The sequence below is a fragment of the Molothrus ater genome, chromosome 15 (assembly GCF_012460135.2).
Source record: "Molothrus ater isolate BHLD 08-10-18 breed brown headed cowbird chromosome 15, BPBGC_Mater_1.1, whole genome shotgun sequence".
In the NCBI taxonomy this organism is placed as follows: domain Eukaryota; kingdom Metazoa; phylum Chordata; class Aves; order Passeriformes; family Icteridae; genus Molothrus; species Molothrus ater.
The window spans coordinates 2244829-2270008 of NC_050492.2; the positions used below are offsets into that span (position 1 = coordinate 2244829).

The 25180-nt window shown below is 56.1% G+C and overlaps 3 protein-coding genes across 3 annotated transcripts in view; all 3 read right to left on the reverse strand.

Moving 5' to 3' along the window:
• The window catches only part of LOC118691923 (uncharacterized), a 211154-nt gene that overhangs the window by 92912 nt on the left and 93062 nt on the right, over positions 1-25180 (reverse strand). The window lies entirely within an intron of this gene.
• On the reverse strand, positions 18502-21179 carry LOC118692185 (protocadherin gamma-A10-like). Its single transcript, XM_036391855.2, has one exon. The coding sequence runs from the start codon at positions 21043-21045 to the stop codon at positions 18502-18504; it is 2544 nt and encodes an 847-aa protein (XP_036247748.1). The 5' UTR covers positions 21046-21179.
• On the reverse strand, positions 22514-25151 carry LOC129046840 (protocadherin gamma-B5-like). The gene has a single exon (XM_054516465.1). It carries the CDS (start codon positions 25019-25021, stop codon positions 22514-22516), a length of 2508 nt encoding a protein of 835 aa, XP_054372440.1. The 5' UTR covers positions 25022-25151.

Genomic DNA, 25180 nt, shown 5'->3' on the forward strand with positions numbered 1-25180 from the left:
AAATCCTCCCTTCTCTTCGTTAAAAACACTTCTTGGCAGTTCTACAACAGCTGGCCCAGGTAAACACAGCTTTGTCCATATTTCCTATAAACTTATTCATAAACTGACACAGCAAAAACAAACGTTGAAAGGTCTACACAGACCTATGATTTCTCTATGTTTGAAGACACAAACTACTGCAGTCCTTCATCATAACAGAAATGTTCCAGCCCTCAGGCCACTTCCATGATCCTTCTGGGAATTCTGGCATGTCCATTGGAATAGTGGCCCAAGATCCCCATGCAGTCCAAGCTCTCACAAAAAGAGTTCAGAGGGGAGGAGGGACCTCCCTCGACCTGCCAGGCAGAGAGCTTGTCATGCAGTGCAGGACACAATTCCAGCAGCAGGTGCCCATGGGCAGCTCATGGCCCACCTCATCACCCACCAATAACCCAAAGCACTTCTCTGCAAAGCTCTTCCCTATCCCCCACTCTCTGTTTCAACTGGGGAGTGCCCCACCCCAGCTGCAGGACCTTGCACTTTGATCCATTCCATGATGGCTGCACGGGGCCACTTCTCCAGCCCATCCCTGGCTGCCATTTCTGCCGTGCACTGAATCAACTCCAGTTGGTGTCAGCTGCAAATTGCCTGAGGGTTCCTTAATCCCATTGGCCATGCAGGTGCTGAACAGAACTGGGCCCAGTCAGGGCCCTTGAGGGACAGCACAAGTCCCTGCTCTGCACCTGGCCATGGAGCCACTGTCTGTAACTCTCTGCAGGTGACTCTCCAGCCTGTTCCTCAGCCATTTGACAGCCTCCAGCTGATTGCCCAGCATGTTCCTCTGGGGGATGGCCTGGGGGACACTGCACACCTTCTCCCACTGGGCCCTGCTCTGTCCATGGAAACCTTGCCTGGGCTGGCTGCTCACTCTGCACTTGGACAGCTGCAGCACAGATGATCCTGCATGATTACACTACAGACAAAAGGTTCCTGGCTGAGCACACCAGGAGTGCTTGTCAAACCCTTCCTCTGTGCAGCTGGAAACATCACAGCTGGGTGTGGCAACTGCACCTGCACTGGGGCAGCTGGCACACAGGAGACCTTCCACATGAGATCAGACACCCTGAGGCTGAGCTCATGACCACAAGCAATGCAAGACTCAGAAACACATGGAAATGGACACATGCAATGACATTTTGTGGGTCTGCCTTGCTCTACAGAACCAACTCAGATCCCACTGCACTCCAGCAGGCACAGCCTGGTCTTATCTGTGACATGTGACCAGCAAGGCAATGACCCAGTTCTTCTCTAGCCTCACACACAGAGCTCCCCTCTCTGCTTTTTCTTCCACGCCAGGCCACTGTGAGGTTTTGCTTGTGGCCATCTCCTCACTGCTCAAATCTCTCATGAGATGATAATGCACTGCAGCCACACCCAGAAGGGAGCTACAATTGTCTGCTCACCACCATTATGATAAGGAACTGAAGGATTCTAGAGCACACAAATGATAAACAATCATACTAAAAGATCAGCAGTCATCCAACTGAGAATGGCTCATCAAACCATTGGCTGAGAAGGAATCTTCTCCCCATCTTTATCACATGCTCTGTTCCAGAGAGGCAAAGCCTACTAAAGTCATATTTACATTTATTTCTCCCAACAGGAACAGAACACAAAGTCACTCTCATATCTCCTGCCTTCCACTCCCACTGCAACAAGAGAAGGGGACATTAACACACCATACATTGCTCAAAACAGATGGATTGTTGATAATAGAAAGTATAGCCACACACGGAGTAAATCAAGGGAAAACAAAATGAAACAAAAAAAAACCTCTACAAAAAACAGCAACAACATCAACAAAAAAAGACCTGCAGAAAACCCCAAAACATGAATCAGATAAGGATAGGAAGCACTAGTGAATAACAAGTAGTCATTGATGCTCACTGTGAAGTCTTCCAGGCCTTGTTTGCAGGCTTTAAAATCCATACCTGAGAGCACCTGGAAGTTACAGAGGTCTCAAGGGGCAAGTGTGGCTCTCAAGACTCACACAGCACAGCAGGATAGGGGGGTTCATTTGAACAATGAGTCCTCTCCTCATCAACTCTTTCTATTGCATGGCCTGCTCACCTGGCCCAGGTAGGAAACCACCACTTTGAACAACTTCTCATTGGCCTCTTTCTCAAGGTAAATCTTCTACGAATCACAACAGATTCTCTTATTGCTTCTGCTTCCTATTTCCCACACACACTCTTTAGTTCTAAGTGTCTGAAAAAAGGACATCCTGAAAAACATCAGTCACTGTTTCATATTTCAAAGTAATGACCAGAATTGTGGAAATGAGCTGCAACCTTCCTGGAAACAAAGGCGTGAATGAAAGTGTAATTACACTTCTGAAGAAACTCTATATCACAATGTGGCCTAGAGATAGAGATGATGGAGGTTTCACACAGGATTAATTACCTCTTCCAGCCAAGAATTATAGTTCTACATGAACTGTTACTGTGCAAAATGTTATTGTGAGAAGACTGTAATTATCTTTCATGACTGAGACACCATGATCAGAACAGCAAGGGCACTGCCTCTGGCACCAAGCATGAAATCAAATCATTTCTCTGCCAAACCCACACTGAATCCCCCATTTGCCTGGCACAGAACTGAGCTCTCACCCTCCTCACTCTGCATTCACAGCCTTTGCTTTCACCATCAATGCAAACCAAAATTTTGGTTCCACCTTGGCCACAGAGAAAGCAAGAGCTTGGGGAAACATCCATTCATGAAGTTGTATTTCTTGAATGAAATATTCAAGGTCAGGCTGGCTGGGGCTCTGAGCCACCTGCTCTGGTGGAAGATGTCCCTGCCCATGGCAGAGGAGGGTGAATGAGAGGATCTTAAAGTCCTTTGCAACACAAACCTTTCTATGATTCCGTGTGTCTAGGATAAGATGATTACATGTACAGCTTCAAGGGATGGGTTAGAGACACTCTCCCTATTGGATAATTATACGTTTTGGAGTTTGCAGAATTCCCAGGATCAATGAGGATAACTTTACTCCAAAAAAATACAGAAAAAGAAAAATACAAGCAAAACAGCAAACAATCCAAACCAAACCAATTACACAAAGAAACTAACATCAACCCAGCCAAGAGTGGGAAAACACCAGAAGAGTATCAATCATGGCCTCACATTGCAGATTGGCTCAACTGCAGGATATACACAACCCTGGAAACTGGACTGGAACCAATACACAGGGGCCTCACACAGGAGTCACTCCACAGGCCCCACACTGTCAGTGCCTTGGATACAAAGAGAAAGGAAAAGCTTGGAACCACAGCTGGGGGCATCATCTAAATACCAGGACAAACAGAGCTGGACACAATTCATTCATTTTGAACTGTATCACACTGAACTCCAGCACCAGCCCTGTCTCTGCATACACAGACTTCTTCTCTCTGCCAAAACATAACATGACAGCAAATTTTGTAATCGAACATCATTAGAAGAAAAGTTGTGTGCACAGCTTCTCAGAGCCCAAGCATCACAACTAACATTATTCTGCTCCTCCATATTACTTCAACAAGTGAGAAATGTCATACAGGCCACAAATTATTACCAGCTCTGTCAAAGACCCACACATCCAAGTATCACCTCAAAGGCAACCTCACCATTCTTCAGCACATGGACTCCTCAAAGCACGTGTGACTACCACTCTTGATGCAAAGGGATATGGAACCCAAACTAGGCCACTTCAGTCCAAACCACACAAGGGAAAATCATAGGACTCCTCCTGACTCATTTTCAGAAGGCCAGCAATAGCCCTGGGGATCAACAAAACACCTGCCACGTCTCCACCAGGGCCTCCTCACAAACCACACACCCAACACTAGCTCCTAACCCTTCCCGCCTCCCATGGATAGCACAGATCATCAGAATTTAGAGAGACTCCACCAAAAGGAAAGTTACTCAACCGTATCTTCTTACCATGGATAATATTGGACTTCACTTACGAGACAGTGGACAAGAAAAAACATTTATTACAGAGACATTTGAAGAAACTTGTCTAAGGAAATGTCTCTGTCTTTTAAACTATAAACATGAAAGAACCATCTTCAGATCATCAGAAGAATGAGACAGAAAGTTAAAGCCTGCAGAATTGAACAGCTCCCAACACTCTTCTGGGTTTATATAACTCAGAGTAGATGACTGATGATGTTGTTTATAGGCACTGAATACACAGCTTGCAATTCCCATGCCCCATCTGTCAAAAGTACAATGTTAAGCTTTGAAGTGACACCATTATGATGACAAACAAATACATATTAAGAACCTGTCAAGGTTCTCCATGCAGCTGGAATACAGATCTTCTAAACAATTACTTTGGGGCAAAGAACTCCACATTCCTTCATGCTAGAGATAGGAACTGAAAAGGGAATGGAGGAAAACATTCCCTTGAGTCTTTCAGCAGACATTCACACACAGCTCACAGCACTCAGATTCCCAACTCTTCACACCATCCATGGTGTCCTTTCATCCATACACCTTACAAACATGGGACAGTGGAGGCCCAGTTCCCCAGACCATTGCTCTTCCCAGCACCAATTGCACACAGCTCTCTGTACATCTCTGTGCTGTGCAAGCTACATTTGCTGCTCATTGCAGTTCTGGGAAGAGACTTCATAGGTCTCAAAGGAAAAGCGAAGCAGTCTTCCAAGAGACACTGACGCAGTGAATATCTGCTCACAGGGAATGATGCCCATTTCTATCTCCCACTGCACCGTGAATCTTTACCTTCCCATCCAGGCAATTCCCCACGCTAAATAATTTCGAGCCAAGGCTCATCCAGCTCCATCTGACAGAGCTCTACCTTAAAATACAATTACAAAACAATCCGGTTCTGCCGTTTCCTCCTCCACACACAGCCACCCAAAGGCTTTTCAAAGAATCTCAACTTCAAGAGGATCTTTCATCCTCATAACAGGTAGACAGACATCATCAAGGACCACTTGTTGCCTGGTCCAGTCCTCTCTTGGGGACAAAGACCAAAGCGAGGATGATACAAACACTTTTCCTGCTGATCTCCACTATGTATCATGGAGATCGATAAAGGCTGATAACAACGTGCAGAGAGGTTCCACGCGAAGCCATCAGCATTTTGATCAAGACACATTCCACCTCTTAAAGCACATGTGCTCTTGGGAAGACATACAAGCCTGCTAAAAAGTTGTATTTCTTAATAACGTGACCCATCTCTTCAGAAGAGCCAAGGCTATCAGGAACACAGTTTCTACACGGCACAGCTGATACAGGGGAACAACACCTGGAACCTGGTCGATACCCAAACCTCCGACCTAATCAACAGCCTGTCAGCAGCAGCCTTCTCCCTCCTTCCTTCTTCACGAACTGGAAGGCTGAGGACCCAACCCATGCTCACACAACGACAGCAATGGGCACCAGCCTTTAGAATTTCACCAAAGGAAACCTGACCATGCTTTTAGACAAAGTCTCCTATGAAACACAGAGAACACGGCGGGGAAAGGGCAGGGCTGAATCACAAGAAAGCGTCGTGGAAAAAATCTGACCAGACAAACTCACCGAGGAAGGGGCGGGGTCCGAGGGGAGGGCGCCGGCCGGGTCCCCGTCCCCGAGCAGCGGCGCGGGCTCGTCGGGCGGCGGCCGGGCCGGGAGGGTGTCGCAGCAGCTGGCGGCCGAGAAGCGCAGGTGGCTCTTGCGCGAGTCGGCCGTGAGCGACACGTCGTGCGAGTAGGACTGCAGGAAGGCGCGCACGCCGTCGATGCCCACGAAGTGCGAGACGGGCACGCCGCGCAAGGCGCCGCTGTCCGGCGGCAGCAGCTGCTGGCGGTGGCAGCGGCGCAGGCGCAGCGCCAGCAGCAGCAGCAGGAAGGCCACGAAGAGGCACGAGACGGCGGCCACGGCCAGCACGAGCCAGCGCGTCAGGCTGGCGGCCGGCTCGCCCGGCGCCGCCGCCTCGTGGGCCGCGCTGCCCAGCTCGGCCAGCAGCTCGGCCACGCTCTCGGCCAGCACCACGCTCAGCGTGGCCGTGGCCGACAGCGCCGGCCGCCCGTGGTCCCGCACCAGCACCAGCAGGCTGTGGCGCGCCGCGTCGCGGGCCAGCGGCGAGCGCGCCGTGCGTACCTCGCCGCTGTGCAGCCCCACGCGGAACAGCCCCGGCTCCGTGGCCTTGGCCAGCTCGTAGGACAGCCACGCGTTCTGCCCCGCGTCCGCGTCCACCGCCACCACCTTGGCCACCAGCGCGCCGGCCTCGGCCCAGCGCGGCGCCAGCTCCACGCCCGACCACGCCGCAGCAGCGCCCGAGCCCGCCGCTGCGGCCGGCGCCGGGTACAGCACCTGCGGCGCGTTGTCGTTCTCGTCCACGATCAGCAGCCGCACCGACACGTTGCTGCTCAGCGCCGGCGCGCCGCCGTCCTCCGCCCGCACGCACAGCTGCAGCTCGCGCAGCTGCTCGTAGTCCAAGGAGCGCAGCGCGTACAGCGCGCCCGTCTCCGCCTGCACCGACACGTACGACGACAGCGGCGCGCCCCGCACCCGCCCCTCCGCCAGCCGGTAGCGCACGCGCGCGTTCTGCCCCCAGTCCGCGTCCGTGGCGCGCACCGTCAGCACCAGCGCGCCCGCCGCGTTGTTCTCCGCCAGCCGCGCGCTGTAGCGCTCCTCCAAGAACACCGGCGCGTTGTCGTTCACGTCCAGCACCTGCAGCGCCAGCACCGCGCTGCTCTGCAGCGCCGGCGACCCGCCGTCGGCCGCCCGCACCGTCACGTTGTACTCCGACACCTGCTCCCGGTCCAGCTCTCTCGCTGTCACCACACGGTAGTAGTCTTCATAGGTTTTCTCCAGCCGGAACGGGACTCCCCCATCGAGTGAGCAGCGCACCTCGCCGTTAGCCCCCGAGTCCCTGTCCCTCACGTGCAGCAGGGCGACCACCGTCCCTGACGGAGCGTCCTCGGAAATCTCACTTAGTGCCGACCTCACCGAAATCACTGGCGCATTATCGTTTATGTCTGTGACACTGATCATGACTTTGGCAGTGTCGGAAAGGCCTCCTCCGTCCCGTGCCTGCACCTCCAGTTCGTAGGAGTCGCCTTCCTCGAAGTCCAGGCTCTGCACCAGAGTGATAGCTCCACTCCCAGAGTCCAGATGGAAGATATTCAAAGCCATTTCCGACACTTTTTTCAACGAGTATTTCACATGACCATTCGGCCCCTCGTCGGCGTCCGTGGCCGTGACGGTGATGAGGACAGAGCCCACGGGCACGTCCTCGGGCACACGCACCGTGTACTCCGCCTGGCTGAACACGGGCGCGTTGTCGTTCGCGTCCAGCACCGTCACGCGGATCCGAGCCGTGCCCGTCCGTGCCGGATCGCCGCCGTCGCTCGCCCTCAGCACCAGCTCGTGAAACGCCGCCTCCTCCCGGTCCAGCGCCTTGGCCAGCACCAGCTCGGGACGCTGATCGCCGCCGGGGCCCGCCTGCACGGCCAGCGAGAAGTGCTCGTCACCGCTCAGCTCGTAGCTTTGCAGGGAATTCCGGCCAGAGTCCGGGTCATGAGCCTCGGCCAGGGGAAACCGCGACCCCGTGGCTGTTGTCTCGCTCATTCTTTCTTCCAGCTCAACTTCCTTGAACGTGGGGGCGTTGTCGTTAATGTCCGTGATTTCCACTTGGATCCCATAAACCTGCATCTCTCCCTCCACTATCAGCTCACAGCGCAGCACGCATTTCTCCACCAGCCGGCACAGCTGCTCTCTGTCGATCCTCTCTGCCGTCACTAAATGTCCCGTCTTCCCGTGCAGAGCGAAATACTGTGTACTACCTTCAGAGACAATGCGGACGCCGCGATCTCGGATCTCCGTCAGCTGCAGCCCCAGGTCCTTGGCCACGTCGCCCACGAACGAGCCCTTGGGCATCTCCTCGGGCACCGAGTAGCGCAGCTGCCCCCACGCCGCCTCCCACGCCGCCAGCAGCACGGCCCAGAGCAGAGCTCGCTGCCGCCGGCCCCAGCGCCTCCCCGCCGCGCACATCTCCGCAGCGGCACCGCTCGTTCGCTTGCAGCTCCTCACCGCCAACCAAGACAGCTCCGGCTCCGACTCTACTCCAAGCTTCTCTACGGTATTTAAGCCACCGGCTCCTCCGTCTTGCTATAGGATGGCTCCGCAGCGCGGACACGCTCGCAGACCTGCCGGCCGCCGAGCCAGACCCCGAGTGAGCGAGCGATCGAGCGGGTCCGTAGCGGGCGGGGCTGCCGGTCGCGCTCCGAGCTTCCTCTCGCTCCTCTCGGTCAACAGCGGCGCCCGCAGCCTCCTCCCGGCACTGCAGGCACCGAGCGCTGCCCAGCGCTGCCCGCCCTGCCTCGCCCACCGAGAAGCTCGTGCAGGTGGGACATGACCGCTAAGAACACGGCGCTTTTCGTCCAGCGCGGATTTCCAGCTTGGGCTTTTGATCCTGGTTTCATCCTCCTCCCCTGAAGAAGTGACAGAAGTAACACGCCTCCTGTGATTATGCGATTCCTACCGCCCGGGAAAATGTCTTTGTCATGATCGTATAACATGGATGAAACTATCTCTGAATGTGATGTCTGGGCTATCACGAGTTTTACTGCATACGATCAAAAGCGCTAACTCCCGCACCAATTCCAGTTTTTATATCAGTCGTGCTTGAAGAACAGCCTTTTCGCGATACACATAGTGTTAAGGAACAGGAGAACAACTCATGAACAGTCACTGTGTTCACAATGGTCACCGAATCCAGCACTGCAGGGAAGGTCGTTGCTATTTGGCGCCTGCACATCACACACTACTCCTAATAAATCTGCGTTACTCCCCCTTCTTCAGTCACAACGTCGTAATTTTTCATTACAATTTTTCTCAATATAGACAATGCTCACTCTGATGACTTAATACTTGGGCATTAAGTCAAGTATCGGCATCATCTAGATGATAATGGCACTAAGATCAGGCACAGAGTTCGGCTACTTAGCAGGTAAAAAATACAAAGTTGGCCCCACCCACAGAGAGCTGTTTTGAAATCCTAAATTAAACTGACTGTGTAAGCATTCCTACAGCAGCCTTCCCTCAAAATAAGGGGTTTGTTCCACGTATCAGAAAGTCCAAATACATAGCATTGACAAAAAGCTGTCGGGAAGGAAACTCTCCAAACCAAGCCCGTCACGTACATCTCATTGTACACAATAGAGATGCACCTTCCTCCTTAATACAAGTAGCAATTAGGAAAACAGAATTTTCCTAAATAAAATCCTGCAGCTGAATCAGAATGTGTCACGAATTAAAATGCGATTCAAAACTCCTGAACGGTAAGAACCTCCCACTGACGCGACCAAGCTTGCAGCAGATGAGGCAGCAATTGCCGGTTCGCAACACTTGATGCAAAAAGCAACACGAGAAAGGATTATTTCACGGCATCGATGAATAAAATAGAACCACTAAGAGACTCAGAGAAGAAAAAAAACCAGAAGACCTCGCTGCCACCAGCACGCCGTTATTTAAACGCGCAGAAGGAAGGAATTCGCTTTACAAACCTGAGGTGCCTCCGGGTCGGCCGGCGGCTCTCCCGTCACGGCGGTGCTGCTCAGGCTCGGCTTGTCGAGGGAATCGCCGCCCAGAAGCTCCTCCGCCGACAGGATGGGCACCGGCGGCGGCGGCGGCCAAGCGGCCTCGGGCAGGGCGCGGGCGGGCGGCGGCACGCACAGGTTGTAGGAGTAGGGCAAGGTGCCCTCGCAGAAGTCGGCCGGGAAGGCGGCGCCGGCCAGCGAGAAGCGCTGCGCGCCCAGGCAGCGCAGCACGGCGGGCGGCCCGGCCCGGCGCAGCCGCGCCAGCACGGCCAGCGCCACGCTCAGCACCAAGAGCGCCGAGAGCAGCGCCAGCGCCAGCACCAGGTAGAACTGCAGCTCGGCCGCCGCCGCCGCCGCCTCGGCGCCCGCCGGCCGCTCGCTCAGCTCCGGCAGCGCCTCCTGCAAGCTCTCGGCCAGCACCACGTGCAGCGTGGCCGTGGCCGACAGCGCCGGCTGCCCGTGGTCCTTCACCACGGCCACCAGCCGCTGCTTGGCCGCGTCCCGCTCGCCCACGGCGCGCGCCGTGCGCACCTCGCCGCTGTGCAGCCCCACGCGGAACAGCGCCGGCTCCGACGCCTGCACCAGCTCGTAGGACAGCCACGCGTTGCGCCCCGCGTCCGCGTCCACCGCCACCACCTTGGCCACCAGGTAGCCGGCCTCGGCCGAGCGCGGAACCACCTCGAAAGGCGCCGCCGCCGCCGCCCCTCCCGGACCCTCTCCCGCCGCCGCCGCCGCCGCGGGCCAGAGCACCCTGGGCGCGTTGTCGTTGCGGTCCAGCACGAAGACGCGCACCGTGGCCGTGGAGCTGCGCGCCGGCGAGCCGCCGTCCTGCGCCCGCACGGCCACCGTGAACTCGCGGCACTGCTCGTAGTCCAAGGAGCGCTGCGCGTACAGCGCGCCGCTCCGCGCCTCCACCGACACCAGCGGCGCCGCGCCCGCCGCGCCCGCGCTGCCGCCCGCCAGCCAGTAGCTCACGCGCCCGTTGGCGCCCGCGTCCGCGTCCCGCGCCTGCACGCGCAGCACCAGCGCGCCCGCCGCGTTGTTCTCCGCCACGTACGCGCTGTACGCCGCCTCCTCGAACACCGGCGCGTTGTCGTTCACGTCCGACACCTCCAGCACCAGCTCCCTGCTGCTCCACAGCGCCGGCCTGCCCCGGTCCCGGGCCACCACCGTCACGCGCTGCTCCGACGCCTGCTCGCGGTCCAGCGCGCCCGATGTCACCACCTTGTACGAGCCGCCCGACGACGCCACGATCGACAGCGGCGCCTCTCCCGACAGCGAGCACGACACCTGACCGTTCTCGCCGGAGTCTAGATCCCGCACTTTCAGCAGGGCCACCACGGTGCCAGTCGGGGCATCCTCGGGCACGGGACTCGAGAGTGAGAGAATCGTGATCTCGGGCGCGTTGTCATTCTCGTCCGTGACGTCTATCTGCACTTCGCAGTCATCGCTGAGCCCGCCTCCGTCCGTCGCCTCAACGGTGAAGACGTATTTTTTCTTCTCCTCGAAATCGAGGGCACCCGCTGTCCTCACTTCCCCACTCTCGGTGTCGATAGTGAACAGCGCCCTGACAGAGTCCGGGATGCTGCCAAAGGAGTAGGACACTCGCCCATTCGAGCCTGCATCGGCATCCGTCGCCCGTACCCGCAGCACCACCGACTCCACTGGCAAATTCTCCGCCACTCGCGCCTCGTAGAAGCTTTTGCTGAACACGGGAGGGTTGTCATTTAAGTCCGTCACGTTGATAAGAACCTGGACAGTCCCGGACCTCGCGGGATCCCCGCCGTCTACCGCCATCAGTACCAACTCAAAGGAACTCTGCTTCTCCCGATCCAACACTCTCTCCAGGACTAATTCCGGCTGCATCTTTCCACCCGGCTTTTCCTTCATTGACATTGAGAACGACGGGTTGCTGGTTATTTGATAAGTCAGCATTGAGTTGCTTCCTGCGTCTGCATCTCGAGCCATCTCCAGCGTAAAACGAGCACCGGGAGGGATCCATTCACCGATCTCGAGGTCCAGAACAGCCTTGCTGAACATCGGGGAGTTGTCATTCACGTCCTCGATCGCCACCTCGACGTGGAAAATGTTCAGCGGGTTGTGCACCAGCGCCTCGAAGCTGACAGAGCAGGTCGCCGACTCGCCGCACATCTCCTCCCGGTCCAGCCTCTCGTTCACGTACAGGTTCCCGTTCCCCTCATTCACAGTGAAGTATTGCTTCTCCTCGCTCAGCCGCAGCTTGCGCGCCGGCAGCTCGTCCGCGCTGAGCCCCAGGTCCCGCGCCAGCGGCCCCACGAGCGAGCCTCTGCCCAGCTCCTCGGGGATGGCGTAGCGGAGCCGCTCGGCCGCCGCCCGGCACCACACGCACAGCAGCAGCAGCAGCGCGGCCAGCAGCGCTCGCCCGCCGCCCGGCCCGCGCCTCTGCCGCCTCTGCCTCACCGCCATTCTCTGCCCACTGCGCTCGCCGCGCTCCTGCCGACTGCCGCTGCCCTGCCTCCCTTCCAGCCGCTCTCGCCGCCCAAAACAGACACCGCTCAAACACACCCAGCTCGCCGCGCCGCCTCTCGCCGCCTCTCGCTGCTGCTGCTGCTGCTGGCGGTGCCGCTGCCGCTGTGGCCGGCGCCGGCCGAGCGAGCAGCCTGCGGGGGCAGGACGCTGCGGCGGCGGCGGCGGCGGCTCCAGCGCCGCTCGGCGCCGGCCAACAGCGACACCCGGAGGCGCCGCCGCGACACTGCAGCCGCCGCGTGCCCGCGCTCAACGGGGCCCGGCTTTGGCCGGGGCTCAGCGCCTGCACCGGCCCCGGGGGCTCTCCCCGACTGCAAACACCCACAGCAGCAGCTCTGGCTTAATTCCACTCCAAGGCCTTTCTATCTGACATGTGCTGCCGGGTGCTTTCAGGCCATTCTTTTCAGTCACATTGAACTGTTAAAAGCAAATATTCATTGCAGGGGAGTAAAGAATGGAATTCAACTGCTCTTAATAAAAAGACGGCCAGTCTACAGTAGCAGAAAAGGATAATATAGGGAAGACTTCAAGAGCTTTTTCTCACTTTGTCACATTAATTGTTATTCATTATATTCTTCATTTATGGAGATGAATTATTTGGAGATATAGATCAGCTTAAAGCAATGTAAGCATACCCTATCCCAACATAGCAGAATTGCAGTTACTCCTTTCCTTCTGACTCATTAAAGTTGCTTCATTTACATCTCAATATCTATGTGCCTGACATTTGAAAGTGCAAAGCAACGTGGAGTCCTTCATAGAGTCAAACAATATTTTCAGCATCCAAATTATACTTTCTCTAAAGGCCAATTTATCCACTCAAATAACAAGAAAACTAACACTTTCTGCTAGACTTGAATATTGGAGGCATGTCCAAAACTTCTTTGGTTAATACCTTCTCTTTTATCACAACCCACACTGAAGAGTTTTCTCCTAATCAAAACCTCCCTTCCTTTAGTTAAAAACACTTCTTGGCAGTTCTACAACAGATGGCCCAGGTAAACAGAGCTCTGTCCATATTTCCTATAAACTTGTTCATACATGAAAGAGCAAAAACAAACTTTGAAAAGTCTACACAGACCTATCATGTCTCTATGTTTGAAGACACAAACTACTGTAGTCCTTCATCATAACAGAAATGTTCCAGCCCTCAGGCCACTTCCATGATCCTTCTGGGAACTCTGGCCTGTCCAGTGGGATATTGGCCCAAGATCCCCATGCAGTCCATGCTCTCACAAAAACAGTTCAGAGGGGAGGAGGGACCACCCTCGAACCTGCCAGGCAGAGAGCTTGTCATGCAGTGCAGGACACAATTCCAGCAGCAGGTGCCCATGGGCAGCTCATGGCCCACCTCATCACCCACCAATAACGCAAAGCACTTCTCTGCAAAGTTCTTCCCTATCCCCCACTCTCTGTTTCAACTGGGGATTGCCCCACCCCAGCTGCAGGACCTTGCACTTTGATCCATTCCATGATGGCTGCATGGGGCCACTTCTCCAGCCCATCCCTGGCTGCCATTTCTGCCGTGCACTGAATCAACTCCAGTTGGTGTCAGCTGCAAATTGCCTGAGGGTTCCTCAATCCCATTGGCCATGCAGGTGCTGAACAGAACTGGGCCCAGTCAGGGCCCTTGAGGGACAGCACAAGTCCCTGCTCTGCACCTGGCCATGGAGCCACTGTCTGTAACTCTCTGCAGGTGACTCTCCAGCCTGTTCCTCAGCCATTTGACAGCCTCCAGCTGATTGCCCAGCATGTTCCTCTGGGGGATGCCTGGGGGACACTGCACACCTTCTCCCACTGGGCCCTGCTCTGTCCATGGAAACCTTGCCTGGGCTGGCTGCTCACTCTGCACTTGGACAGCTGCAGCACAGATGATCCTGCATGATTACACTACAGACAAAAGGTTCCTGGCTGAGCACACCAGGAGTGCTTGTCAAACCCTTCCTCTGTGCAGCTGCAAACATCACAGCTGGGTGTGGCAACTGCACCTGCACTGGGGCAGCTGGCACACAGGAGACCTTCCACATGAGATCAGACACCCTGAGGCTGAGCTCATGACCACAAGCAATGCAAGACTCAGAAACACATGGAAATGGACACATGCAATGACATTTTGTGGGTCTGCCTTGCTCTACAGAACCAACTCAGATCCCACTGCACTCCAGCAGGCACAGCCTGGTCTTATCTGTGACATGTGACCAGCAAGGCAATGACCCAGTTCTTCTCTAGCCTCACACACAGAGCTCTCCTCTCTTGATTTTTCTTCCATGCCAGGCCACTGTGAGGTTTTGCTTGTGGCCATCTCCTCACTGCTCAAATCTCTCATGAGATGATAATGCACTGCAGCCACACCCAGAAGGGAGCTACAATTGTCTGCTCACCACCATTATGATAAGGAACTGAAGGATTCTAGAGCACACAAATGATAAACAATCATACTAAAAGATCAGCAGTCATCCAACTGAGAATGGCTCATCAAACCATTGGCTGAGAAGGAATCTTCTCCCCATCTTTATCACATGCTCTGTTCCAGAGAGGCAAAGTCTACTAAAGTCATATTTACATTTATTTCTCCCAACAGGAACAGAACACAAAGTCACTCTCATATCTCCTGCCTTCCACTCCCACTGCAACAAGAGAAGAGGACATTAACACACCATACATTGCTCAAAACAGATGGATTGTTCATAATAGAAAGTATAGCTACACACGGAGTAAATCAAGGGAAAACAAAATGAAACAAACAAAAAACTCTACAAAAAACAACAACAACATCAACAAAAAAGACCTGCAGAAAACCCCTAACATGAATCAGATAAGGCTAGGAAGCACTAGTGAATAACAAGTAGTCATTGATGCTCACTGTGAAGTCTTCCAGGCCTTGTTTGCAGGCCTTAAAATCCATACCTGAGAGCACCTGGAAGTTACTGAGGTCTCAAGGGGCAAGTGTGGCTCTCAAGACTCACACAGCACAGCAGGATAGGGGGGTTCATTTGAACAATGAGTCCTCTCCTCAGCAACTCTTTCTATTGCATGGCCTGCTCACCTGGCACAGGTAGGAAACCACCACTTTAAACAACTTCTCATTGGCCTCTTTCTCAAGGTAAATCTTCTACGAATCACAACAGATTCTCTTATTGCTTCTGCTTCCTATTTCCCACACACACTCTTTAGTTCTAAGTGGCTGAAAAAAGGACATCCTGAAAAACATCAGTCACTGTTTCATATTTCAAAGTAATGACCAGAATTGTGGAAATGAGCTGCAACCTTCCTGGAAACAAAGGCATGAATGAAAGTGTAATTACACTTCTGAAGAAACTCTATATCACAATGTGGCCTAGAGATAGAGATGATGGAGGTTTTACACAGGATTAATTACCTCTTCCAGCCAAGAATTATAGTTCTACATGAACTGTTACTGTGCAAAATGTTATTGTTAGAAGACTGTAATTATCTTTTATGACTGAGACACCAGGATCAGAACAGCAAGGGCACTGCCTCTGGCACCAAGCATGAAATCAAACCATTTCTCTGCCAAACCCCCACTGAATCCCCCATTTGCCTGGCACAGAACTGAGCTCTCACCCTCCTCACTCTGCATTCACAGCCTTTGCTTTCACCATCAATGCAAACCAAAATTTTGGTTCCACCTTGGCCACAGAGAAAGCAACAGCTTGGGGAAACATCCATTCATGAAGTTGTATTTCTTGAATGAAATATTCAAGGTCAGGCTGGCTGGGGCTCTGAGCCACCTGCTCTGGTGGAAGATGTCCCTGCCCATGGCAGAGGAGGGTGAATGAGAGGATCTTAAAGTCCTTTGCAACACAAACCTTTCTATGATTCTGTGTGTCTAGGATAAGATGATTACATGTACAGCTTCAAGGGATGGGTTAGAGACACTCTCCCTATTGGATAATTATACGTTTTGGAGTTTGCAGAATTCCCAGGATCAATGAGGATAACTTTACTCCAAAAAAATACAGAAAAAGGAAAATACAAGCAAAACAGCAAACAATCCAAACCAAACCAATTACACAAAGAAACTAACATCAACCCAGCCAAGAGTGGGAAAACACCAGAAGAGTATCAATCATGGCCTCACATTGCAGATTGGCTCAACTGCAGGATATACACAACCCTGGAAACTGGACTGGAACCAATACACAGGGGCCTCACACAGGAGTCACTCCACAGGCCCCACACTGTCAGTGCCTTGGATACAAAGAGAGAGGAAAAGCTTGGAACCACAGCTGGGGGCCTCATCTAAATACCAGGACAAACAGAGCTGGACACAATTCATTCATTTTGAACTGTATCACACTGAACTCCAGCACCAGCCCTGTCTCTGCATACACAGACTTCTTCTCTCTGCCAAAACATAACATGACAGAAAATTTTGTAATCAAACATCATTAGAAGAAAAGTTGTGTGCACAGCTTCTCAGAGCCCAAGCATCACAACTAACATTATTCTGCTCCTCCATATTACTTAAACCAGAGGGAAATGTCATACAGGCCACAAATTATTACCAGCTCTGTCAAAGACCCACACATCCAAGTATCACCTCAAAGGCAACCTCACCATTCTTCAGCACATGGACTCCTCAAAGCATGTGTGACTACCACTCTTGATGCAAAGGGATATGGAACCCAAACTAGGCCACTTCAGTCCAAACCACACAAGGGAAAATCATAGGACTCCTCTTGACTCATTGTGCAGAAGGCCAGCAATAGCCCTGGGGATCAACAAAACACCTGCCATGTCTCCACAGGACCTCATCACAAACCACACACCCAACACTAGCTCCTAACCCTTCCCGCCTCCCATGGATAGCACAGATCATCAGAATTTAGAGAGACTCCACCAAAAGGAAAGTTACTCAACCGTATCTTCTTACCATGGATAATATTGGACTTCACTTACGAGACAGTGGACAAGAAAAAACATTTATTACAGAGACATTTGAAGAAACTTGTCTAAGGAAATGTCTCTGTCTTTTAAACTATAAACATGAAAGAACCATCTTCAGATCATCAGAAGAATGAGACAGAAAGTTAAAGCCTGCAGAATTGAACAGCTCCCAACACACTTCTGGGTTTATATAACTCAGAGTAGATGACTGATGATGTTGTTTAGAGACACTGAATACACAGCTTGCAATTCCTATACCCCATCTGTCAAAAGTACAATGTTAAGCTTTGAAGTGACACCATTATGATGACAAACAAATATATATTAAGAACCTGTCAAGGTTCTCCATGCAGCTGGAATACAGATCTTCTAAACAATTACTTTGGGGCAAAGAACTCCACATTCCTTCATGCTAGAGATAGGAACTGAAAAGGGAATGGAGGAAAACATTCCCTTGAGTCTTTCAGCAGACATTCACACACAGCTCACAGCACTCAGATTCCCAACCCTTCACACCATCCATGGTGTCCTTTCACCCATACACCTTACAAACATGGGACAGTGGAGGCCCAGTTCCCAGACCATTGCTCTTCCCAGCACCAATTGCACACAGCTCTCTGTACATCTCTGTGCTGTGCAAGCTACATTTGCTGCTCATTGCAGTTCTGGGAAGAGACTTCATAGGTCTCAAAGGAAAAGCCGAGCAGTCTTCCAGGAGACACTGACGCAGTGAATATCTGCTCACAGGGAATTATGCCCACCTTGTATCTCCCACTGCACCGTGAATCTTTACCTTCCCATCCAGGCAATTCCCCACGCTAAATAATTTCGAGCCAAGGCTCATCCAGCTCCATCTGACAGAGCTCTACCTTAAAATACAATTACAAAACAATCCGGTTCTGCCGTTTCCTCCTCCACACACAGCCACCCAAAGGCTTTTCAAAGAATCTCAACTTCAAGAGGATCTTTCATCCTCATAACAGGTAGACAGACATCATCAAGGACCACTTGTTGCCTGGTGCAGTCCTCTCTTGGGGACAAAGACCAAAGCGTGGATGATACAAACACTTTTCCTGCTGATCTCCACTATGTATCATGGATAAAAATAAAGGCTGATAACAACGTACAGAGACGTTCCACACAAAGCCATCAGCATTTTGATCAAGACACATTCTACCTCTTAAAGCACATGTGCTCTTGGGAAGACACATGAGCCTGCTAAAAAGTTGTATTTCTTAATAACGTGACCCATCTCTTCAGAAGAGCCAAGGCTATAAGGAGCACAGTTTCTACACAGCACACCTGAGAGAGGAGAACAACACCTGGAACCTGGTCCATACCCAAACCTCAGACCTAATCAACAGCCTGCCAGCAGCAGCCTTCTCCCTCCTTCCTTCTTCACGAACTGGAAGGCTGAGGACCCAACCCATGTTCACACAAAGACAGCAATGGGCACCAGCCTTTAGAATTTCACCAAAGGAAACTTGACCATGCTTTTAGACAAAGTCTCCTATGAAACACAGAGAACACGGCGGGGAAAGGGCAGGGCTGAATCACAAGAAAGCGTCGTGGAGAAAATCTGACCAGAGAAACTCACCGAGGAAGGGGCGGGGTCCGAGGGGAGGGCGCCGGCCGGGTCCCCGTCCCCGAGCAGCGGCGCGGGCTCGTCGGGCGGCGGCCGGGCCGGGAGGGTGTCGCAGCAGCTGGCGGCCGAGAAGCGCAGGTGGCTCTTGCGCGAGTCGGCCGTGAGCGACACGTCGTGCGAGTAGGACTGCAGGAAGGCGCGCACGCCGTCGATGCCCACGAAGTGCGAGACGGGCACGCCGCGCAAGGCGCCGCTGTCCGGCGGCAGCAGCTGCTGGCGGTGGCAGCGGCGCAGGCGCAGCGCCAGCAGCAGCAGCAGGAAGGCCACGAAGAGGCACGAGACGGCGGCCACGGCCAGCACGAGCCAGCGCGTCAGGCTGGCGGCCGGCTCGCCCGGCGCCGCCGCCTCGTGGGCCGCGCTGCCCAGCTCGGCCAGCAGCTCGGCCACGCTCTCGGCCAGCACCACGCTCAGCGTGGCCGTGGCCGACAGCGCCGGCCGCCCGTGGTCCCGCACCAGCACCAGCAGGCTGTGGCGCGCCGCGTCGCGGGCCAGCGGCGAGCGCGCCGTGCGCACCTCGCCGCTGTGCAGCCCCACGCGGAACAGCCCCGGCTCTGTGGCCTTGGCCAGCTCGTAGGACAGCCACGCGTTCTGCCCCGCGTCCGCGTCCACCGCCACCACCTTGGCCACCAGCGCGCCGGCCTCGGCCCAGCGCGGCGCCAGCTCCACGCCCGACCACGCCGCAGCAGCGCCCGAGCCCGCCGCTGCGGCCGGCGCCGGGTACAGCACCTGCGGCGCGTTGTCGTTCTCGTCCACGATCAGCAGCCGCACCGACACGTTGCTGCTCAGCGCCGGCGCGCCGCCGTCCTCCGCCCGCACGCACAGCTGCAGCTCGCGCAGCTGCTCGTAGTCCAAGGAGCGCAGCGCGTACAGCGCGCCCGTCTCCGCCTGCACCGACACGTACGACGACAGCGGCGCGCCCCGCACCCGCCCCTCCGCCAGCCGGTAGCGCACGCGCGCGTTCTGCCCCCAGTCCGCGTCCGTGGCGCGCACCGTCAGCACCAGCGCGCCCGCCGCGTTGTTCTCCGCCAGCCGCGCGCTGTAGCGCTCCTCCAAGAACACCGGCGCGTTGTCGTTCACGTCCAGCACCCGCAGCGCCAGCACCGCGCTGCTCTGCAGCGCCGGCGACCCGCCGTCGGCCGCCCGCACCGTCACGTTGTACTCCGACACCTGCTCCCGGTCCAGCTCTCTCGCTGTCACCACACGGTAGTAATCTTCATAGGATTTCTCTAGCCGGAACGGGACTCCCCCATCGAGTGAGCAGCGCACCTCGCCGTTAGCCCCCGAGTCCCTGTCCCTCACGTGCAGCAGGGCGACAACCGTCCCTGACGGAGCGTCCTCGGAAATCTCACTTAGTGCCGACCTCACCGAAATCACTGGCGCATTATCGTTTATGTCTGTGACACTGATCATGACTTTGGCAGTGTCGGAAAGGCCTCCTCCGTCCCGTGCCTGCACCTCCAGTTCGTAGGAGTCGCCTTCCTCGAAGTCCAGGCTCTGCATCAGAGTGATAGCTCCACTCCCAGAGTCCAGATGGAAGATATTCAAAGCCATTTCCGACACTTTTTTCAACGAGTATTTCACATGACCATTCGGCCCCTCGTCGGCGTCCGTGGCCGTGACGGTGATGAGGACAGAGGCCACGGGCACGTCCTCGGGCACACGCACCGTGTACTCCGCCTGGCTGAACACGGGCGCGTTGTCGTTCGCGTCCAGCACCGTCACGCGGATCCGAGCTGTGCCCGTCCGTGCCGGATCGCCGCCGTCGCTCGCCCTCAGCACCAGCTCGTGAAACGCCGCCTCCTCCCGGTCCAGCGCCTTGGCCAGCACCAGCTCGGGACGCTGATCGCCGCCGGGGCCCGCCTGCACGGCCAGCGAGAAGTGCTCGTCACCGCTCAGCTCGTAGCTCTGCAGGGAATTCCGGCCAGAGTCCGGGTCATGAGCCTCGGCCAGGGGAAACCGCGACCCCGTGGCTGTTGTCTCGCTCATTCTTTCTTCCAGCTCAACTTCCTTGAACGTGGGGGCGTTGTCGTTAATGTCCGTGATTTCCACTTGGATCCCATAAACCTGCATCTCTCCCTCCACTATCAGCTCACACCGCAGCACGCATTTCTCCACCAGCCGGCACAGCTGCTCTCTGTCGATCCTCTCTGCCGTCACTAAATGTCCCGTCTTCCCGTGCAGAGCGAAATACTGTGTACTACCTTCAGAGACAATGCGGACGCCGCGATCTCGGATCTCCGTCAGCTGCAGCCCCAGGTCCTTGGCCACGTCGCCCACGAACGAGCCCTTGGGCATCTCCTCGGGCACCGAGTAGCGCAGCTGCCCCCACGCCGCCTCCCACGCCGCCAGCAGCACGGCCCAGAGCAGAGCTCGCTGCCGCCGGCCCCAGCGCCTCCCCGCCGCGCACATCTCCGGAGCGGCACCGCTCGTTCGCTTGCAGCTCCTCACCGCCAACCAAGACAGCTCCGGCTCCGACTCTACTCCAAGCTTCTCTACGGTATTTAAGCCACCGGCTCCTCCGTCTTGCTATAGAATGGCTCCGCACCGCGGACACGCTCGCAGACCTGCCGGCCGCCGAGCCAGACCCCGAGCGAGCGAGTGATCGAGCGGGTCCGCAGCGGGCGGGGCTGCCGGTCGCGCTCCGAGCTTCCTCTCGCTCCTCTCGGTCAACAGCGGCGCCCGCAGCCTCCTCCCGGCACTGCAGGCACCGAGCGCTGCCCGCCCTGCCTCGCCCACCGAGAAGCTCGTGCGGGTGGGACATGAGCGCTAAGAAGACGGCGCTTTTCGTCCAGCGCGGATTTCCAGCTTGGGCTTTTGATCCTGGTTTCATCCTCCTCCCCTGAAGACGTGACAGAAGTAACACGCCTCCTGTGATTATGCGATTCCTACCGCCCGAGAAAATGTCTTTGTCATGATCGTATAACATGGATGAAACTATCTCTGAATGTGATGTCTGGGCTATCACGAGTTTTACTGCATACGATCAAAAGCGCTAACTCCCGCACCAATTCCTGTTTTTATATGAGTCGTGCTTGAAGAACAGCCTTTTCGCGATACACATAGTGTTAAGGAACAGGAGAACAACTCATGAACAGTCACTGTGTTCACAATGGTCACCGAATCCAGCACTGCAGGGAAGGTCGTTGCTATTTTGCGCCTGCACATCACACACTACTCCTAATAAATCTGCGTTACTCCCCCTTCTTCAGTCACAACCTCGTAATTTTTCATTACAATTTTTCTCAATATAGACAATGCTCACTCTGATGACTTAATACTTGGGCATTAAGTCAAGTATCGGCATCATCTAGATGATAACGGCACTAAGGTCAGGCACAGAGTTCGGCTACTTAGCAGGTAAAAAATACAAAGTTGGCCCCACCCACAGAGAGCTGTTTTGAAATCCTAAATTAAACTGACTGTGTAAGCATTCCTACAGCAGCCTTCCCTCAAAATAAGGGGTTTGTTCCACGTATCAGAAAGTCCAAATACATAGCATTGACAAAAAGCTGTCGGGAAGGAAACTCTCCAAACCAAGCCCGTCACGTACATCTCATTGTACACAATAGAGATGCACCTTCCTCCTTAATACAAGTAGCAATTAGGAAAACAGAATTTTCCTAAATAAAATCCTGCAGCTGAATCAGAATGTGGCACGAATTAAAATGCGATTCAAAACTCCTGAACGGTAAGAACCTCCCACGGACGCGACCAAGCTTGCAGCAGATGAGGCAGCAATTGCCGGTTCGCAACACTTGATGCAAAAAGCAACACGAGAAAGGATTATTTCACGGCATCGATGAATAAAATAGAACCACTAAGAGACTCAGAGAAGAAAAAAAACCAGAAGACCTCGCTGCCACCAGCACGCCGTTATTTAAACGCGCAGAAGGAAGGAATTCGCTTTACAAACCTGAGGTGCCTCCGGGTCGGCCGGCGGCTCTCCCGTCACGGCGGTGCTGCTCAGGCTCGGCTTGTCGAGGGAATCGCCGCCCAGAAGCTCCTCCGCCGACAGGATGGGCACCGGCGGCGGCGGCGGCCAAGCGGCCTCGGGCAGGGCGCGGGCGGGCGGCGGCACGCACAGGTTGTAGGAGTAGGGCAAGGTGCCCTCGCAGAAGTCGGCCGGGAAGGCGGCGCCGGCCAGCGAGAAGCGCTGCGCGCCCAGGCAGCGCAGCACGGCGGGCGGCCCGGCCCGGCGCAGCCGCGCCAGCACGGCCAGCGCCACGCTCAGCACCAAGAGCGCCGAGAGCAGCGCCAGCGCCAGCACCAGGTAGAACTGCAGCTCGGCCGCCGCCGCCGCCTCGGCGCCCGCCGGCCGCTCGCTCAGCTCCGGCAGCGCCTCCTGCAAGCTCTCGGCCAGCACCACGTGCAGCGTGGCCGTGGCCGACAGCGCCGGCTGCCCGTGGTCCTTCACCACGGCCACCAGCCGCTGCTTGGCCGCGTCCCGCTCGCCCACGGCGCGCGCCGTGCGCACCTCGCCGCTGTGCAGCCCCACGCGGAACAGCGCCGGCTCCGTGGCCTGCACCAGCTCGTAGGACAGCCACGCGTTGCGCCCCGCGTCCGCGTCCACCGCCACCACCTTGGCCACCAGGTAGCCGGCCTCGGCCGAGCGCGGAACCACCTCGAAAGGCGCCGCCGCCGCCGCCCCTCCCGGACCCTCTCCCGCCGCCGTCGCCGCGGGCCAGAGCACCCTGGGCGCGTTGTCGTTGCGGTCCAGCACGAAGACGCGCACCGTGGCCGTGGAGCTGCGCGCCGGCGAGCCGCCGTCCTGCGCCCGCACGGCCACCGTGAACTCGCGGCACTGCTCGTAGTCCAAGGAGCGCTGCGCGTACAGCGCGCCGCTCCGCGCCTCCACCGACACCAGCGGCGCCGCGCCCGCCGCGCCCGCGCTGCCGCCCGCCAGCCAGTAGCTCACGCGCCCGTTGGCGCCCGCGTCCGCGTCCCGCGCCTGCACGCGCAGCACCAGCGCGCCCGCCGCGTTGTTCTCCGCCACGTACGCGCTGTACGCCGCCTCCTCGAACACCGGCGCGTTGTCGTTCACGTCCGACACCTCCAGCACCAGCTCCCTGCTGCTCCACAGCGCCGGCCTGCCCCGGTCCCGGGCCACCACCGTCACGCGCTGCTCCGACGCCTGCTCGCGGTCCAGCGCGCCCGATGTCACCACCTTGTACGAGCCGCCCGACGACGCCACGATCGACAGCGGCGCCTCTCCCGACAGCGAGCACGACACCTCACCGTTCTCGCCGGAGTCTAGATCCCGCACTTTCAGCAGGGCCACCACGGTGCCAGTCGGGGCATCCTCGGGCACGGGACTCGAGAGTGAGAGAATCGTGATCTCGGGCGCGTTGTCGTTCTCGTCCGTGACGTCTATCTGCACTTCGCAGTCATCGCTGAGCCCGCCTCCGTCCGTCGCCTCAACGGTGAAGACGTATTTTTTCTTCTCCTCGAAATCGAGGGCACCCGCTGTCCTCACTTCCCCACTCTCGGTGTCGATAGTGAACAGCGCCCTGACAGAGTCCGGGATGCTGCCAAAGGAGTAGGACACTCGCCCATTCGAGCCTGCATCGGCATCCGTCGCCCGTACCCGCAGCACCACCGACTCCACTGGCAAATTCTCCGCCACTCGCGCCTCGTAGAAGCTTTTGCTGAACACGGGAGGGTTGTCATTTAAGTCCGTCACGTTGATAAGAACCTGGACAGTCCCGGACCTCGCGGGATCCCCGCCGTCTACCGCCATCAGTACCAACTCAAAGGAACTCTGCTTCTCCCGATCCAACACTCTCTCCAGGACTAATTCCGGCTGCATCTTTCCACCCGGCTTTTCCTTCATTGACATTGAGAACGACGGGTTGCTGGTTATTTGATAAGTCAGCATTGAGTTGCTTCCTGCGTCTGCATCTCGAGCCATCTCCAGCGGAAAACGAGCACCGGGAGGGATCCATTCACCGATCTCGAGGTCCAGAACAGCCTTGCTGAACATCGGGGAGTTGTCATTCACGTCCTCGATCGCCACCTCGACGTGGAAAATGTTCAGCGGGTTGTGCACCAGCGCCTCGAAGCTGACAGAGCAGGTCGCCGAATCGCCGCACATCTCCTCCCGGTCCAGCCTCTCGTTCACGTACAGGTTCCCGTTCTCCTCATTCACCGTGAAGTATTGCTTCTCCTCGCTCAGCCGCAGCTTGCGCGCCGGCAGCTCGTCCGCGCTGAGCCCCAGGTCCCGCGCCAGCGGCCCCACGAGCGAGCCTCTGCCCAGCTCCTCGGGGATGGCGTAGCGGAGCCGCTCGGCCGCCGCCCGGCACCACACGCACAGCAGCAGCAGCAGCGCGGCCAGCAGCGCTCGCCCGCCGCCCGGCCCGCGCCTCTGCCGCCTCTGCCTCACCGCCATTCTCTGCCCACTGCGCTCGCCGCGCTCCTGCCGACTGCCGCTGCCCTGCCTCCCTTCCAGCCGCTCTCGCCGCCCAAAGCAGACACCGCTCAAACACACCCAGCTCGCCGCGCCGCCTCTCGCCGCCTCTCGCCGCTGCTGCTGCTGCTGCTGGCGGTG

Bases quoted from the DNA above. Each gene is read 5' to 3' on its own strand.
- LOC129046840 (XM_054516465.1), bottom strand. From the start codon at position 25,021: ATGGCGGTGAGGCAGAGGCGGCAGAGGCGCGGGCCGGGCGGCGGGCGA.
- LOC118692185 (XM_036391855.2), bottom strand. From the start codon at position 21,045: ATGTGCGCGGCGGGGAGGCGCTGGGGCCGGCGGCAGCGAGCTCTGCTC.